This window comes from Herpailurus yagouaroundi, unplaced genomic scaffold (assembly GCF_014898765.1).
Source record: "Herpailurus yagouaroundi ecotype Mexico unplaced genomic scaffold, PumYag 255, whole genome shotgun sequence".
Classification (NCBI taxonomy): Eukaryota; Metazoa; Chordata; class Mammalia; order Carnivora; family Felidae; genus Herpailurus; species Herpailurus yagouaroundi.
Window position 1 is genome coordinate 462,198 of NW_024412472.1, and position 20,029 is coordinate 482,226.

General features: G+C 39.2%; 1 protein-coding gene and 1 long non-coding RNA gene across 2 annotated transcripts in view; both read left to right on the forward strand.

Annotated features, from left to right (window-relative positions):
* Positions 1 to 20,029, forward strand: part of LOC121021182 (uncharacterized) — a 133,066-nt gene that overhangs the window by 7,495 nt on the left and 105,542 nt on the right. The window lies entirely within an intron of this gene.
* Positions 5,343 to 6,317, forward strand: OR52B2 (olfactory receptor family 52 subfamily B member 2). The gene has a single exon (XM_040461407.1). The coding sequence runs from the start codon at positions 5,349 to 5,351 to the stop codon at positions 6,315 to 6,317; it is 969 nt and encodes a 322-aa protein (XP_040317341.1). The 5' UTR covers positions 5,343 to 5,348.

Consider the following 20,029-nt stretch of genomic DNA (forward strand, 5'->3'; position numbering starts at 1 on the left):
AATGAGATACTTTATATCAAACCCTAACACAGTGACAGGGATGTAATGAGGGCACATCAAATGTTAGCTGTTAATTGTGTAACTAATTTATTGCTGGTATTACTGTCTGTTCTTATGCTGTCTTCAAGTACTTTCTGTGCACTTTTTCTTCTGGAGTTACTAATTATCCCTAGAGTTAGTGTTCCCTGTTGGCATTAGGGGAAGAGTTTTCTTTTCTCCTTTGGTTCATTGACCCCATGCTTAATAATCCCAGGGGTGACTCTTGACACCTGCCTCCAGAAGAAGGAAGCATGTGTCTCAGTCTAAATATAAGCACCCTGAACCAAGCAGGAATAGTGATACCCCCTCATGTCAAGATGATCAAGCTTCAGCTTTCCCTTTCCTTCTCATTCCTCTTCTCTCAGAACAAGCAACGTTTTGAGCTCTGTTCTATCACTTTGTCAGTGCTTCAACTGATACTATGATATAGTAGGTGAGTTTAAGAGCATCGAGGGTGGCAGGGGGAGGGATTGGCAGGAGTGTGAGTGTGTGTGTTTAGGAGTATCTGTGAAGAACAGAGACTAGAACTGGGAGAGAGGAAGTAGAGGTGTGAGAATGAGACAAAGGATGACAGATTGCAGTATGGCAGAGCACAGGGTGGGAAGGATGGACACTGGGGGAAATGTCAGTGGGACTAGGAGGTGGCATGAGAATGCAGAATGGGGAAGAATGCCAGGAGAATGTGGGGGAAAAGACTCTTCTTGATTTAAAACAATTTTTTTTTTAAGTAGCCTTCGTACCCAGTGTGGGGCTTGAGATCAAGAGTCACATGCTCTACTGACAGAGCCAGTCAGGCACCCCTGATAAATGTTTGAGGGCAATTTATAGAACAGTCAGAATCAGGCTGTACCAAGGCAGGGTTTATCAGTGGGGGCTATTCATGAAAATGGCTCAGATTTTGATCACCACCTTGGTGAAACAGGTAAAACTACTGGTGAAAGATTAACTTACTAATTCCATGGTCATTTGTTCAAATTATTTCCTAAGTACCTATGATATGCCACACTCTGTGCTTAATGCTGTGAACTCCCGGTTCCAGAGTGAGGAGGACTCTTGAGGAAACTTTTCTTGGTAATCTGGTTAGCAGGTGTGTCTAAGCCAGAAAAGTTCTCCCCTTTCTGTCTTCCATCCTGTACTTTGCAGAACAAGTATAGAGACTGGGACAAGAGAGTGTGCCTTGGAGCTGGGTTCTCCATGTTTTTGCCATCACAACATAAAAATATGGTGGATGATATTTACACATGATACACCACCATATGCTTACTCAGATTTTTACAAAATCTTCAAAATACAGGGAGTGAAACAAATGGGTAGGTGGAAATTTTTCTTGAGATATTTATTTATTAAAAAATATGAGTCACTATGTCAGTGAATTAAGGGTATATCAGCACCTCTACAGTATAGATAACACTGACTTAAGATTATGAAAACATTTTACATGCTGGCTTTAAGTGCATGTAAGAGTGAAGTTATTAGAGACAAATCTGCATTTTCTCCAATTTATTAAAAGAATAAACCATTCACAAATTTTTGTACCTTATGTACAAAAGGAATCTCTTGTGACACATCTTATAACTAATCTTTCCTATACATTTTGCTGCAAACAGAGCCCACCCTTTTAACCTGGGTTGAGGGGCAGGCTGTTTTATCTGTTTGGGACATGCTTCAGGGTGTAGAGCCTGTACTTTTTGAAGAACCTAAGAGTGGTATGGGGTGCCTGGGTGGCTCAGTTGGTTAAGCATCTGACTCTTGATTTTGGCTCAGGTCACGACCTCATGGTTTGTGAGTTGGAGCCCTGCATTGGACTCTGCATTGATAGTGTGGAGCCTGTTGGGATTCTCTCCCCCCCCCCCCCTCTGCTCCTCTCCCACTTGTTCTCTCTCTCTCTCCCCCCCACCTCCCAAAATAAATAAACTTAAAAAGAATAAGAAAAGAACCTAAGAATGGTGAAAACCACTTGAGATCTGAAGCACAAAGAAAATGGCAAAATAAAATTACTACTCATTAAATAAATATCTACATAATACAAGTAGGCCAAAAAGTAACTGACTCACTCCTATATGGTTATCTAACAGTTATACTGGATGTGGTTTGTGAGTGCATTTTAATATGTTGTTCTGATGTTAGGAGAGTCTTCCAATGTTAAAACTGCATGAAGACATAAAAAGCTTTTACATAACTCCCTAAAGAGAAAATGGGAATAACCAAAAAATAGAGTTGGTTCATATTTTCAGGAAGAAAAGAAGACACTAGGAGGAAAAAGAGACAGTAAAGTCTGCTCAGGGGGCTGTGGAAAGAAGTGGCTCCATTTCTCCTTAGTCTGGACTAAGTCTTTCCCCTGATGCTCTCCCCTGGCTCTCCTTGATTCTAGAGCTGAAGCTCTGACGCCCATCATTCCATCCTGGGATTCTATAAATGATGGAGACAGTCTCTGTTTCTGCTGACAGATGGGTGTTTTTCAAAGCTTGCCAGAGAAGTCTGCCAGGTAGTTAGTTGTGACCCAAGCTAAGTTCATCAGTGGTGGACCTGCCTGGTGCATCACCCAGCCTGGTCTTGGTTCTGAGACACCAGGTCCATCTGAGAGATCTATTCTCAGGCTGTTTTTCTCTCTTTGGGCACTTTTATCATCCCTTTGTACTCTTCTTTATCTTGGGAAAGGAATTTCCTTTGGTCATATTTGGATGAAGAATAAGACTTTAATGTTGCTGAATATTCATTAAGGTGTTTTGCCTATTGAGGAAAACAATGGGACAATGGTCAGAGAGGCTTATAAATAATAATAACAAGAATAATAACCTAGTCTTTGGAGCACTTTATCTGAATTAACTGATTTAATCCTCCTAATTACCTCATGCAGTTCATTGCTACTCACATGTTACAAATGAAAAAAGGTGTGCAGGAATAAAGCAACTTGCCCAAGGTCATGCAGCAAGTCAGAGAAGAACTGGGAAACTAACCCAGGAAGTCTGGCTCCAGAACTTAGTGCCCTCACATAATGCACCTCTTCCCTCCCACTTAGTATGGCTCCTTGTGCCTTCTCCACCATTCTGGATCTTCTCTCTCATCTAGATATTCTCTTAGGGTCCTGGGAGGTACTTTCTGTGAGACTTTGGATGTCCCTCTTTGTGCCTGTGACTTTCTTCTCTTCTTATCCTTCTTCCTAAATGAGCCTGGAACCCTCCTGCTGAGAATACTCAGCAGGGTTGAGATGGGGCCCTCAGAAGCCACTGAATGAAATGAAAGTCCTTCATCACACCGACAGTAACCTTCTTTCTGCAACCTCAATAACAGCCATCCATGCCTCAATGCCTTTCTCCCTGCCTTGCCTTTGCTGGCTCACTATTGGAATTTTTAAACATCATTAGAATTATAGCAGAGAGCTGGAGTTTTTTTTATGAGGACTTTTATCAAGTATTTTTTTTATTAAGAAGGGATGCATTAATAACTAATGGGGTTAAGAGAAGTGAGGAAAATTTTCAGTGAATTTTCTTCTAAAGAAAATGAATCTGTTTTCTGGTGGCGCTTTTGTTTACATAAATTTGGCGCCAATGCTTTAGAATAGAGGCAGAACAATGCTACCAGTGGCTCTTCTTCTCTGTACTTATCCCAGCAAAGCTCAGCCTCTCATCTAAATAGAAGTTGAATGAATATTTAAAATATACTGGCTTGAAATATGTCATGTTATTAGCTCACCTGGGGACCACACTTCCCTGAATCTGGCCCTGTTCCCATTTCTGTCCCCACCTATATAGATAGTCCCATTGATTCCTTCCCACAGCCCTTCATGCACTGAACAAGCGCATCTGCATAGGGGCAGGGGGATAGCCTCATAAATTGGGGCTTTCATTCCTTTCGATGCCTTCCTCCCTGGGACGCTCTGAACCATTATCAGTAGATCCAGCTAGTATTTATTTGGTAACTTTATACTTCTTATTCTCTCCTTCTTCTCTCTAATGGTCCCTTTTCTCCATATTCCCTTCCAGAGTTTTAATCATCTTTTCTCTAGTCCTAATAGTTGCAGATGGTCTAGAGCTTCAGAAGGAAACAAATCTTACCTGAGTAGTGGGAAAAGCTAAGGCAAGAAAGACTTTATGCTTACCCCTTCTTATAGAATGGAAACCTGGATCTTTTTGAGGGTGAACACAAGTGGGGTAGGAGGAGGGCTATCTTAATGGAGTGACAGGGGAGTGTATTGGTTCCCTGGACTCAGAGTAGTTCCTGGGGGGCTCTTAAGGATAGGGAGATCTAGCCTAGAGACACCTCTATGAAACCATTTGGGGAGGAGTATGAGAAGTCACAAGGAGCAGGTGATGAATATGGCCCCTCTTAATTTCTTTGGTTGCTCCATTCCTGGCTGCCTTTAGGGAAGATTTTAATTTGAGTCAGTGTGGAGAAATACATACCTTAAGCTTCTTCTGGATATCCATTTGGTGCTCCACTTTCATGCGTAGGAAGCCACAAGTGCCAAGATATTAGGCCAGTCTCATGTGAAATGTTCAGAATAATAGCCAGATAAATTTAATATGATTAAATATAATCAAATTAGAATATAGCTTAGCTAGTAGATCTTCAGGAAGGAGACACATTGTTATGAACATAGGCCATTACAACGTGGTGAATTTTAAGGAAGTATTTTAAGGTTAAAATTTGAGTAAGTAGAAGTGGAAGGGAAGGGAAATTCAGGTAAATAGAGAAGGAGCAAAATCTTGGGGGACAGGAAAAAGTATAACACAGGTAAGGGCACAAATGCCACTTGTATGGAAATGGTAGAATGAGGTCAGAAAGGTATGGTGGGGCCAAATTTTGGGAGTAGGGTGACGGAGGCAGGGTGAAGCCTCTATTTTTTTTTTAATATTTATTTATTTTGAGAGAGAGAGAGAGACAGAGACAGAGACAGAGAGAAAAAGGCAGAGAGACAGAGTGACCCAAGAATCCCAAATAGGCTCTGCACTGTCAGTGCAGATCCCGATACAGGGTTTGAACTCACGAACCATGAGATCATGACCTGAGCTGAAACCAAGAGTCAGACGCCTAATTGACTGAGCCACCCAGGCGCCTGTCTCTATTGGTTCCAGAAGCATGATTGACACAGAAGGTCTACATGCTAATGAGGCATCAAGGGTCAGAAGTCATTCCTACACTCAAGTGAGCATTCTCTGGGAGAACTTGCCTGTGGAGAGTCCCATGGTTTAGAACTTGATGCTCTCTTGTATGATCTCCATACACACTCAGAGATCCTTTCTGTTCCTGTCACTTTCAGCAGACTCATCAGCTTCTGAGTCATTATAGAGAGGACTCTAAAGTGCATCATGACTCACACCAACTTTACCATCTTTCACCCTGCAGTTTTTGTCCTACTGGGCATCCCTGGATGGGAGGCTTACCACATTTGGCTGTCAATACCCCTCTGCCTCATGTATATCACTGCCATCGTAGGGAACAGCATCCTGATAGTGGTCATCATCACAGAACGTAATCTTCATGAGCCCATGTACTTCTTTCTCTCCATGCTGGCCATCACAGACATCCTGCTGTCCACCACTACCGTACCCAAGGCTCTAGCCATCTTTTGGCTCCATGCCCATGACATTGCCTTTGATGCCTGTGTCACCCAAGTTTTCTTTGTCCATGTGATGTTTGTGGGGGAGTCAGCCATCCTGTTAGCCATGGCCTTTGACCGCTTTGTGGCCATCTGTGTCCCCCTGCATTATACAGCCGTGCTAACATGGCGTGTTGTGGGAAGGATTGGTCTGGCCATTGTCACCAGAAGCTTCTGCATCATCTTCCCAGTGATCTTCTTATTGAAGCGGCTGCCCTTCTGCCGGACCAACATTGTCCCCCATTCCTATTGTGAGCATATTGGAGTGGCCCGCTTGGCCTGCGCTGACATCACCATTAACATCTGGTATGGCTTCTCAGTGCCCATTGTCATGGTCATCGTGGATGTGATCCTAATTGCTGTGTCTTACTCACTGATCCTCCGAGCCGTGTTTCGTTTGCCCTCCCAGGATGCCCGGCACAAGGCCCTTAGCACTTGTGGCTCCCACCTCTGTGTCATCCTCATGTTTTATGTTCCATCCTTCTTTACATTATTGACCCACCGCTTTGGACATAACATTCCTCGACATGTCCATATTCTGCTGGCCAATCTTTATGTGGTGGTGCCACCAATGCTCAATCCCATTGTCTATGGTGTGAAGACTAAGCAGATCCGGGAGGGTGTAGCCCACCGGTTCTTTGACATCAGGACTTGGTGCTGTGCTTCCCCTCCGGGCTAATGGCTCCTCAGGAATCTGCCCTCCAAGCTTTATCAAGGAAATTAAGTGTGAAATACAGAGATTTCCTGGACTAAGAGGGCTTTTACTTCTCTTCCTCTTTTTCTTCGTGGACCTTCTTTGTGGTCCTCCTGCAACTTTTCTTTTTTCCTCTTCTGGTTCTTCATCTTTGCCTTCTTCTCCTGTTTCTTTGTATTCTTTATCTTCTTCTCTTCTCACACCCCTCTTCCACAACCCAGGAATAATAACTAAGCATACATGCTTCTGATGTGAACATTTGGTATCTTCAGTAGACCAGACGTACTCCAGAAACACAGAGAACTGAACATAACATGAAGTGAGTTATGAGTACATGGATAAAAATAGTTTTATATTTAACATCTGAAGAGATTACAGTTTCTTTTTTTTTTTTATCTCCAAATGTGTGTTGATTCTTTGTACAAACTCAAGTAGCTCTTCACTCACTTTTATAATGGCAGTTGTTTTTGAAAAACAGTCATACGTGTCCTTCAGCCATCTGGAAAACTGCTCATTCTTCAAATTTCAGATCAAGAACTACTTTCCCTGAAAACTCTTTCCTGACTTTTCCAGGCAGTCCAAGGTTCCTATCTTTGTACACTGATTGCATCTTGTACAAATCTCAAAATGTATGCAGCGAATTGTAATAGGTTGTTTATTTGTTTGTACCCCTAATTGATTGTAAAATTCCTTGAAATCAGAAGAGTATGTGTCATTCATATTTGTACTCTCAGTGCATTATAAAATGCCTGGGACACAATAAATGTCCAACTACCCAATTACCTCCTGATGTTAGAACAGCATTTCTCTTATGCACTTAAGTGATCAGCTAAATTAGTCCACACACCAGGGATGAGTAAACCAGTTCCTCACAAAGTCACTTTGGTGTCAGGGAAGTAAACAAGCTGCAGATTGCAGAGTTTCTTACTACTTGCATTTTTGCTGTAACACAGAGATCAGGGAATAGACTAGAGTAGGAGGAAACAGGTCACTCTTGATTTTCTTTTCTAACCTGGCTCCTACCCTTCTCATTATTAGTAATTATAGCACATTGTTCCTGGACAGGTTAGCAAAGTTGGAGTAGTTCACAGTCTTGACCTTCATTCTTTCATGCTTTCTCAGAAAAGGTCATGTACACTCATTTCTTCAACCACCACTGACGCAAATGAGTACATCTCTTTCTCCACCCTAGAACTCTTTTTTGGGGTATTAGATGTGTAAATCTACGTATTAACTGGATATCTCCTCCAGAATGTAGAACTATATCATTCAGGCTAGCTTTTCTTCCTGTTCCATTCCTTTTCTTAGGAACTAGATTATGATGATTCCAGCAACTACATTGAGCTGGAAACCCTGGGGGAATTTCTCAAATTCCTCTCTGTCCTGTTCCTCAAGAAGTTAATGATTGTTACCAATATTGATTGTACCACTAAATAGCTATGTGGATAATATTTGGAGTCCTGTCAGGATGAAAGCATTGCCCCTATTGCTTTCTAGCTGTATGAATATGTGAAATATATTTCATCTGTAAAATGGGAATAGTAAATAATATCTCATGGGGTTGTTGAGAGGATTAAGTGAAATAAACCATATATGTAGCAATTAACACAATCCTTGTCTCATCATAAGTATCTGAGAAATATTTCATTAATGCTAAGTTCTTAGTATTGTTAGTCTTCTTTGTAACATTGCCTCTACCAATTAATTATGTCTATCATCTTTCACCTCAGATACTGCATTAGCTTCTTAATTGATTTCATTGTTTTCAGTCTTTTACACTGTAACCTAAACTACCAATTGACTCAAAGTTAAACATTCTAAAAGGCATGGCTAATGATACTGCTTTCTGTCAAATACTTTCAAGTAATCTTCATTACTTATAGAACTGTTTTCCATAGAATGTTCTACAGAAATAGCAGATATCATAATGGATATTTAATAAAAAAGTTCCATGGTCAAATAACTGAAAAATGCTTACACTCTGTGGTCATGCATATGTCTGTCCAAGGGAAGGCTAGAGTTTGCAGCATATCTCCACACTAAAGTGACCATTGATATTTGTGTCCACATCCATATAATTTTTCTGAGAGCATTTCACTTTATATCTCTAAAATAACCTACTGTTCCATTAGCCACAGTTTAGAAATCATGGGACTACAGGGTCATTTCTAAACTAAGCATTAAATTCATAATCTAGTCCTAACTGACTTTTCCATTACTATCTCAAAACACACCATATAGTAATACATAGATAATAATAATAATTAATAATAATCAATAATAATAATAAATATTAAAACAATAATTTAATAAATAATATTAAAATATAATATTAAATAATAATAATAATTAAAATAATAATAATAAAATAATAAATAATAATAATAATTAAATAATAATTAGGTATAATAATTATACCTAATGTTTATTAAGAGATCTATGCTGGGAACCATGTTAAGTGCTCTGCTGCATTAGCTTATTTAATCCTTATACAGCCTTATGAGATAATACCTTTGCTATCTCTGTTTTATACACAGGGGCACCCAAGGTTCAGAGAGGATGAGTAATTAAAGCCATTCAGCTGGCAAATGGTAGAATATTGATGTCAATTCCTTTTTGAAGTCTTCACCAATACCCCCCAAGTCAGAGGTGATAACTTTGTCCTCTGGTTCTCCACAGCAATGACATTAATGGTTTCAACTGAATATTAATTACTCTATGAAGTCATCAGAACTTGGGTTCTGTGAGAGTAGAGAATATGTCTTACTCATCACTATAGTTCCAGCATCTAGCATAGGGTTCCCTATGTATATTTACAGATTGCTAATTTGAAATGTTGGTGAGGTGTTTGACCTCTGGACCCTTCACTGTTGAATATTGTCTAATTTATGACTGAAAATCATTTGGATGGACACACACACACACACACCACTTAATTCCTTGTGATCTATTATTTCTTCTACATCTCCATAGGTTTCTATGTACATTGAGGTCTAGCAGGTATAGGCAGGGTTTTAATGTTCTATGTATTGACCAGCAGCAACTCAAATCCAGTCTGTCCATATCTTAGCCAGAGACATGGAGTCATTAACAGGTGCTGTGTGTACAGACTGCTGCAGGTAGGACATAGATTGCCCACCCACTCTGGTTCCTGGGTGAGTGATCTCTGGAGATTAGTCCTCCTGGGGTCTGCTTCTGTCTAATTGAACCAGACACTCCCTAAAGACCTAGTGGAATAGAAGCTCTCTTCTTGCCCAAGGGATTCCTGTGGATGAGGTTCAAATACTGTCTGTCCTATTTTGCTCCAGAGTCTGCATCTGTCTGCTTCTTTCACATGTTGGGGAAGAACTTTCTCTTGATCTTGGGTAAGTTTCTGGGAAGGTGATAAATATTTGGTTCTCAAGAATTTTAGGTTTTCCTGAAATAAACTGAATAAACTATTGATTCCGATGAGATCTTCTTGAATCCTCTGGATAATGTAGTATAAGTACACACTTGACCTCTTAAACTGCTGCAGAGATTTTGACTATGCAGAGTGGGGAGTATGGCTGATTTTTTCCCCCAGAATTAAAGTGGTTTAAAAAAATATTGAACACTGAAAAGTAAGTGTATTAAAACTCAAAGCATTAAGTTTAAATATACTATTTATATAAAAGTTAGAATTTATTACACTTTTACTGGATTTGGTGGGAGAAATTCATAGATAATGCTTCCAAAATAAAATTAGGGAAAAAATGAACCATTAAAATCACATAAAACACACACATATATATAGGTGCTCCCATTTTCCCTTTTGTCTTGGGCTCTGATATGGTTCAGTACAGCGTGGTCAATTCTGTCTTTATTTTAAATTTTGACATATTGTTCATCATGGATATTTTGCATTAATTTTGATTTAAAAATTGTATTAAATATTACTTATCCTGTTTACTGATATTTTGGTGCCTGCTTACGTTTTTCGCTGAGGTAAGTTCTCACTCATTTCCCTTTAGTCCTGATCTTAGGAGACTCAACACCTGGACGGCAGAGCACAGTTACAAAGACATGCGGTCCTCCTTCAATCTTTATAAACCTGATAGTTAGAAACGTACCTTTCAGTTTCAGGAGCAAAGACATTTCCCTTTGTGTTCAAGCCAAAATGAGGTGGGATTTTCTGTTACTTATAACGTGAAGTGTTATCATGGATACAAGAGAGAAGAAAAGAATTATTCATTTTAATTTTCAGTTTGCTTTTTCACTTAACTGTACACCATGGCTGATACCTTTTTTCTTAAAAATGGAAACAGAACATTCTATTGTAATGTATATGCCATGATTTATTTATTGCTTGACTGATGGATATGAAAGCTGTAATAATTTCTTTTATTACAGCAATGATATAGCAATGAATATCCTTATAGATATATATTTATGTTCTCATGCTGTGCTACCAGCACTGGGGCTAATTGTTTTTGTTATGTTTTCCAGTCTGGTAGGAAAGCTATGATATTTCAATATCACAGATTTTTTTTTAACATATTGAACATCTATTCTTGTGTATATTGGCCATTTTTCTTGTAGTGTGAATTGCCTATTTTGATTCTTTGCACATTTTCTGTTCATTCCTCATTCATTTATACTAACTTTTAATGTTTAAAGATATTAACCTTTTGTCTATTTTATGTTTTATAATTTTTTCCTCCTAGAATTATTTATTCTTTTGGCATTTATTCTTGTCTACATTGTTGCATAATTGCATCATTCAATTATTACTATCCATGAAATATCATTTTCTTATCTTAGAAAGATCTTTCCAGACTTAAAAATATTTTCCTATGTTTTTTCCTACAAACTTCCCTTTAATTTTTAATAATTTTTGGTTTTGTTTTTAAAATGTACATCTTTGGGATGCCTACGTGGCTCAGTCAGTTGAGTGCCTGACTCTTGGTTTCGACGCAGGTAATGATGTCATTGTTTTGGTTTTGTGGGTTCAAGCCCTGCACTGGGCTCTGTGCTGACAGTGTGGATCCTGCTTGGGATTCTCTGTCTCCCTCTCTCTCTGTCCCTCCTTACTCGTACTGTCTCTGTCTCTTTCAAAATAAATAAACTTAAAAAATTAAAATATACATGTTTAATTTATTTAGAGTTTTTATTTGTTTAGTGAGTGAGGTGGGAACTAATTTTATTCTTTTACAAAAATATCATTGTTCAATATCCCAGTGCCATTAAGTAACTAGGCCTTCCTTTCCCCACTAAACTGAAATGGTATTTTATCACATTTAAAATCCCAAGTATATTATTTTTTGTGCTCTCTATGTAGCTGTATTGACCTGGACTAACAATAACTGACATTTATTTAGTATTTTTATGCTAGGCACTACACTAGGAAGTTTAAAGAAAGTATTCAATTTAATCCTTTCAGGATAAGTATGAATAGTTCATTTTCACAGATTAGGCTAATTTTCTGAAATGTGAAAACTTGCCTTTTGTCAGTAATCAGAAAGTTGGAAGCCCAGAATTTGAACCTGGGGAAGGCTTCTCAGATGATAAATATTTAAGCTGTGAATTGGAAGCCCAGTAGGTGTAACAAGCATCAAAGGTAGAAAGTATTTTCCAGATTAAGAGAAAAGCTTGAGAAAAGTTAGGGAGGTTGGCAAACTTAGATGTTGTGTGGAGAATAGATCATGGTCTAATTTAGATGTGTCAGGATGCCTGAAGGAGACTAAAGCTAGAGAAGAGAGTAACAGTGGGATTGTGGAAGGCTTTGCATGCTTGAGAAGTTGGGCTTTATCTTGTAATCAATAATTCATTAAATAAAGGTTGTAAGAGAAAACCCAATAAGATTTTTGTTTGTTTTGTACATACCACCCGGGCCACAACATAGCTGATGGAAGGGTTGAGGATAGGAAGCTGGGAGATGGGGAGCCCAGTTAGTTAGGATGCCACTGCACCAGAACAAGTGAAGGATGATCAAAGCCAGAATAGGAGGCTGTAAGTGAGAATGGGGAGGTATGTATGGATTCTAGACATTGCTGAGGTGTGACCAGAAATCTTTATTTATATTTATATTTGCAGTGATAATGTAGGAGGTAAAAGCATAACATTATATATTCTAAGTCAAGGCATTAGTGATTGATTTAATTATCTAATGTTCAACTTTTGGTGAACCTTATTTGTTCTGCCCACCGACTCTCATTTCTATAGTCTTCATAGAGAGACTCCCAAAGAAGGCCTGTTTGGTGCTAACTTCACCACCTTCCACCCCACCGTGTTCATTCTACTTGGCATCCCAGGACTGGAGAACTACCACACCTGGCTTTCTCTCCCCTTCTGTCTCATGTACATCACTGTAGTCTTGGGAAATGGAGCTCTCATCCTTGTTGTCCTCAGTGAGTGCACCCTCCATGAACCTGTGTATGTCTTCCTATCCATGCTGGCTGGCACTGACGTTCTGGTATCTACCACCACCGTTCCCAAAGCCCTGGCTATCTTTTGGTTTCATGCTGGGGAGATTACCTTTGATGCCTGCATCACTCAGATGTTTTTCTTTTTTTTTTTTTAATATGAAATTTATTGTCAAGTTAGTTTCCATACAACACCCAGTGCTCATCCCAACAAGTGCCCTCCTCAATGCCCATCACCCACTTTCCCCTTCCCCCTCACCCCCCATCAACCCTCAATTTATTCTCAGTTTTTAAGAGTCTCTTACAGTTTGCCTCCTTCCCTTTCTGTAACTTTTTTTTCCCCTTCCCCTTCCCCATGGTCTTCTGTTAAATTTCTCAGGATCCACATAAGAGTGAAAACATACGGTATCTGTCTTTCTCTGTATGACTTATTTCACTTAGCATAACATTCTCCAGTTCCATCCATGTTGTTATGAAAGGCCAGATTTCATTATTTCTCATTGCCAAGTAGTATTTCCATTGTGTCTATAAACCATAACTTCTTTATCCATTCATCAGGTTATGGACATTTAGGCTCTTTCCATAATTTGGCTATTGTTGAAAGTGCTGCTATAAACATTGGGGTACAGGTGCCCCTATACATCAGCAGTCCTGTATCCCTTGGGTAAATTCCTAGCAGTGCTATTGCTGGGTCATAGGGTAGATCTATTTTTAATTTTTTGAGGAACCTCCACACTGTTTTCCAGAGCAGCTGCATCAGTGTGCATTCCCACCAACAGTGCAAGAGGGTTCCCGTTTCTCCACATCCTCACCAGCATCTATAGTCTCCTGATTTATTCATTTTAGCCACTCTGACTGGCGTGAGGTGGTATCTCAGTGTGGTTTTAATTTGTATTTCCCTGATGATGAGTGACGTTGAGCATCTTTTCATGTGTCTGTTGGCCATCTGGATGTCTTCTTTGGAAAAGTATCTATTCATGTCTTCTGCCCATTTCTTCACTGGATTATATGTTTTTTGGGTGTGGAGTTTGGTGAAGTCTTTATAGATTTTAGATACTAGCTCTTTATCCGATATGTCATTTGCAAATATCTTTTCCCAATCAAAATTGCACCAGCATTCTTCTCAAAACTAGAACAAACATTCCTAAAACTTGTATGGAACCACAAAAGACCCTGAATAGCCAAAATAATATTGAAGAAGAAAACCAAAGCGGGAGGCATCACAATCCCAGACTTTAGCCTCTACTACAAAGCTGTCATCATCAAGACAGCATGGTATTGGCACAAAAACAGACACATAGTGGAATAGAATAGAGACCCCAGAATTGGACCCACAAAAGTATGGCCAACTAATCTTTGACAAAGCAGGAAAGAATATCCAGTGGAAAAAGGACAGTCTCATTAACAAATGGTGCTGAGGAACTGGACAGCAACATGCAGAAGAATGAAACTAGACCACTTTCTTATACCATTCACAAAAATAAACTCAAAGTGGATGAAGGACCTGAATGTGAGGCAGGAAACCATCAAAACCCTAGAGGGGAAAGCAGGAAAAAACTCTTTGACCTCAGGCACAGCAATTTCTTACTTGACACATCTCCAAAGGCAAGGGAGTTAAAAGCAAAAATGAAGTATTGGGACCTCATGAAGATAAAAAGCCTCTGCAGTGCAAGGGAAATAATCAACAAAACTAAAGGCAACCGATGGAATGGGAAAAGATATTTGTAATTCTGACTTGAAGTTTGTTACCTGAGGAGGATGTTTTAGATGTGATGCATGTGAGAATTTCCAATATTTCTAGCTGCTGCTCTGCCTTCTGCTTACCTTCCAATACTGTATGGTAGCCATCATCATCTCCAACATTATTGCCATTATAACCACAAGTTTGCTCTATGAATAAATTTAGGTAATAGATGTAAAAGAGTGCTTTTTAAAAAAATTGTTGAAAAAGACTAAGGTTGGCATTGATTACATTTTACATGTAAGGAACTATCATCATATATTAAAGACATTTCTTAACTCATGCAGGAGATGCATTGAGTGACACAGACACAGCCATTGCCCTTAGAAAGCTGGTTGTCTGGGTTGGATACATGAATGAAGAACTAGTTATGGAGGTCTGTGCTGATAATACAGAATATGATACGACACACAGATATTCAGATGTTAAAATGATGAAGTAAACTAATAATCCATGAATTATGTCTTCTTCTATATCCATACTCCCCCCCCATTAGTGACAGTTGTATGGCTTTAAATTCCATTTCTAAATTAGAACGACTTCTAAATTGATATCTTTAGCCTATACTTTTGCTTTGAAATCCACATGCATATATTCAACTGTTTCTTGACGTCTCCAGTTATATGTCTCATAGGCATCAAAAAATAAACCTGTCTGTATTAGGATAGCTTAAGCTATGCTGTATTTCAGTGAATTAGCAAAACAAAGTTCATTCCTCTGTCATTTAAAGTATGGTGTGTATCAACAGAATGTATTCTCTATTAGGGAACTCAGGAATCCTGGTTCCCTGTCTTGTGAAGTATTGTCATAGCAACATGCATTTTTCTAAGTTGCCAAAGCAGGGAAAGAGAGGGAAAGGTGAGGCACTCCAATTATTAATTGTCTTGGTCTTGAAGTGATTCATCTTTCTTGCTCACATTTTCCTTGGTGAGCATGTTATCTTACCAAGGCCACAACTCAATTGCAAGGGAACATGGGAAATGTAGGAGAGCTCATGTGTTTGAAGTGGGTGCTCCTTATCTGTGCACTTGTCTGCCTGTGCTCTTGATCACTTAATATTTTTGTGTTCTCTTCTTCTCATGTATAGAACACACTCAAGTCATCTCTACTGGAGAAACCCTAAAGTCTCATCGGGGCACTTTGCCCAGCTCCAAGTGTAGGATCTTCAGGTGATATACAAGAACTTCTCTGTCAGGAGTGCCTGGGTGGCTCAGTCGGTTAGGCATCCGACTCTTGGTTTTGGCTCAGGTCATGATCTCATGGTTCTTGGGTTTGAGCCCCACACCAGGGCTTCATGGTGGCAGTGAAGAACCTGCCTGGGATTCTCTATCCCTCCCTGTCTCTCTCTCTGCTCTGTCCCCCTCTCCCACTGCTCACATGCTTTCTCTCTCTCTCTCTCTTAAAATAAATAAATAAACTTAAAAAAAAAGTTATCCATCAGATATGGTTGGGGTTTTTCTTGGTCTGGAGACCTATGATTTAAAATTTTTTTTAAGTTTATTTATTTTTGACAGAGAGAGAGAGAGAGAGAGAGAGAGAGAGAGAGAGAGAGAGCTAGTGTGAGCTAGGGAGGGGCAGAGAGAGAGGGAGACACCGAATCTGAAGCAGGCTCCAGACTTTGAGCTCTGAGCTGTCAGCACAGAGCCTGATGCAGGGCTCAAACTCACGAACCGGGAGATCATGACCTGGGCCAAAGTTGAACACTTAACCAACTGGCCCACCCAGGCACCCCTGGAGACCTACGATTTAAAAGGAAATTTATCTGCTCACTCCTCACTCCCTTATTAAATATATGGTAGGATAACAGGGACATTTAACAACAATAACTTCTCCCATTTGGAAAGATGATGAATATGAGACACACATTAATCATTAATTCATAGCAATTTTAAAGTCCCTACTGGGCAGACACTGGGAAGGCTCTATGGCCTGGGTTTGGGAGAAGTTCCTTTTCTTTTTTGGGAGGGGGGAATGGTGGAGCAGTTTCTACTCTCTTGTCCATTCTTCTCTGTGACCCATGGAAGCATCTCTCTGGAAGCTTCCTTCTTTTCTGTTATCTTCTTAGGCCATATCTAAAATGGGAATTGGGGAATATGTCCTTGGGGACAACACAGCTTTCTCAGCCCACTTCCTGGTGCTGAAATGCTGGGTCCCAAGAGTCGGGTTAACTCTTCAATAGTGAAGGGATTTTTTTAGATGAGCTCTTGCATTTTTTTTTTTTTGGCAATATATGTTGATTAAAAACCTAGTATGTTTCCTTTCTATTTGGTTCCACTTATGTGCCAGTAAACATACCCCAAATCTTTTAAAGACATAATTCTCAAATTTTCTCTATTTTTCCCTTCATCACTTCCATGTACACCTCTGAACTAAATGGAGGCTAATTTGGGACTATGATGCCTTAGTGGGAAGGTACTACCTTTAATTTGATCTTTCCCCTCGCTTGCTTTATCCATCTGAGATGTTTATTGAAGAGCACACTCATAACATGATTTTTATCTTTAGGCAGGTTAATTTACTAAGAAATTTTGCTTGGAGCTTTAAAAAGCCATTTCTTACTGTTTAGAAGTGGTTATGTTAGGATATGTGGCAAAGAGGGATTAAGGTTGCTAATCAGCAGATATTATGCTGGATTTTTTTTGGCAGGGCCAGTAATCACAAGGGCCCTTATAAGGGAAAGAGGCAGGCAGAAGGGTGAATGAAGTGTCACTGAAATAAGTCAGACAGAAAGAAAGACAAATACTGTATGGCACCATTTATATGTGGAATCTAAAATATCCAAACTCATAGAAACAGTAGGATAGTGGTTACCAAGCATGGGGGGGGGGTTGGTTAATGGGGAGATGTTGGTCAAAGGATACACACTTCTAGTTATACAAAAGTAAGTTCTGGGGATCTAATGCACAGCATGGCAATTATAGCTAATAATATTTTATTATATACTTGAAAGTTGCTAATAGAGTAGATCTTAAATGTTCTTACCACTAAAAAAATGATAATTTTGTGATATGATGGAGATGTTAGCTAACACTATGGAGGTAATCATTTTGCAGTACATAAGTATATCAAATCAACACACTGTATCCCTTAAATTTACACAATGTTATATGTTAATTATATCTTAATAAAGTTGGAGAAAATAACACTTGAAAGAGCCATTAGTAGTCTCATTCAATCTGCAGTATCATTTTTTTCTTTTCTGTATGAATAACAAATAATGTTTTATTGTATTAAATATCCAAAAAGTTGAAATTGTATTATTTTTAATGCAGTCACTAAATTAGTCTGATTCTCAGGATTTTTGAATGTCGAGAAGCATATCTAACTTACAGGATTTTATGAAGACTAAATGATACTGTGTTTGGGGCAATTTTTAAGCTGCCAAATACTATATATATAGGGCATTGCTATTATTCTTATGCTCCTGCCAGGTGGACACATGAAAGATACTGGGTTAATCTCGAGGCTTCTTCAATGAATACCTCTCTCTTCTCCCTACACTCTGGAGTCTGAAATTGCTGATCATTGGTGGAAGGATCACCCTGACCTTCTGGAAAAGGATGCAGCTTCTCTCCTTATTGCTGCCTCTAAACATAGCTCTCTTTTTCACCCATCCCAGTTGAAGAGCTGATTACTTGTGGCTCTGCTGTGGGCTTTCAGCCTCCATGTCCTGCCCTGCATTAAACCACTCTGGCTGATCATCTCATGGTTTCTACCACTGCTCCACATCCATCTAGATTCTGTCCTCCGAGCAGCTGATGCTCAACTATGGATTCATCTATAAGTTTCCTGAAGGCTCCCGTCAGTGAATGGTCCAGAATAGTTTTTTTCTGATGCACTAGGAAAAGCTACATTTACTACTGTCCTGTAACACACAGACTTTGTTAGGCAGTTGTATGGTACAGAGCCCTGTGCTAGATATATTGTTTTGTTTATAATTTCACTAGAGAGGTAAAAACAGTAAACAATCATCTAGTCTCCACCAAAGGTGTACATGGAATCATTTGTCCAGATTTTGAGTTTTATTGCAAAATAAGTTTAAATACCTCTATGTGGATTGCACTTTCAAGGCACGTTCTCTTCCATTATCTTTAAATTCTATCAGTATCCTAGTTATATAGGGAAATAAGGCTATTCCCAATGTACAAATGAGAAAAAAAAATAGAGAAGTTAAGTAAGTGGCAAAGGACACTGTTCTGCCATTTGGGTTGCAGTTGACCAAAATAAAACACAGGTTGTAAGCAAAATTGGAATCTATGAGCTTGAAGGACAGATTTAAAAATTAGGCTGTTGGAGGGGCAAGCATATTCAACCATAGGAAGGACTGGAACTAGTCCTGTTCATCTGGCATCTCTATTTTCTCTGTGTGGTAGTTATATATCATGCTACAGGTTGGTTTCTCTACAGCCTGGAAACACAGTTTCTGAGTTTTACATTTAAAATTTTTGTCCACTGCAGAGTGACTGCCTAAACATTTTGGAGAAGGATCTCTTTGGCTTAGTTGAAGTCAGATGCCTACTCCTAGTCTAAAATGTTGTGAGGAAGGAGTGGGGCTGCCTTGTCAACTGTATGAGTAGGGAGGAAACTTTTCAGAAAAGCATATACTGAAAGCTAGCTGTCAACTACAGTTGCGTGGCAGATCAGGGGCAGAAAGGCAAAGGATCTATATTTTTTTATTCTTAGAGACTGCTATATTTAAGTGTATTTATGCATTTACTGTCTATATTCCCTTTCAGACTATAAGCAGTATGAGGGTGAGGTCATGTCTTCCTTGTTTACTACTTCATCTCGAGCATCTCACACTCAATCAGAAAAACTTTATCATTCTTTTTTTTTTTTTTAAGTCCTTTTATCCCAGTAAACTCAACACTCAACAGGGAGCTTGAACTCACAACCTCAAGATCAAGTGTCAGGGTCCCTGGATGGCTCAGTTGGTTGAGCATCTGACTCTTGATTTCTGCTCAGGGCAGGGTGTTACAGTTCATGGGATCAAGCCCTGCGTCAGGGATTCTATCTCTCCCTCTCTCTCTATCCTTTCCTCACTCGCATTTTCTCTCTCCTTTTCAAAATAAATAAATAAACATTAGAAGAAAAAGATCAAGAGTCACATGCTCTACTGACTGAGCCAGTCAGGTACACCAAAAGCTCTATTATTCTTTCACCAAAGCATATCAAATAGTAAATGTGACAAAGAGAGAGAGAGAGTGAGGAGAGAGGAGAGATATCATATTGAAAATAGTTTTTAGTTTTATTTATTTATTTATTTATTTATTTATTTATTTATTTTTAATATATGAAATTTATTGTCAAATTGGTTTCCATACAACACCCAGTGCTCATCCCAAAAGGTGCCCTCCTCAATACCCATCACCCACCCTCCCCTCCCTCCCACCCCCCATCAACCCTTAGTTTGTTCTCAGTTCTCAACAGTCTCTTATGCTTTGGCTCTCTCCCACTCTAACCTCTTTTTTTTTTTTTTTCCTTCCCCTCCCCTATGGGTTCCTGTTAAGTTTCTCAGGATCCACTTAAGAGTGAAACCATATGGTATCTGTCTTTCTCTGTATGGCTTATTT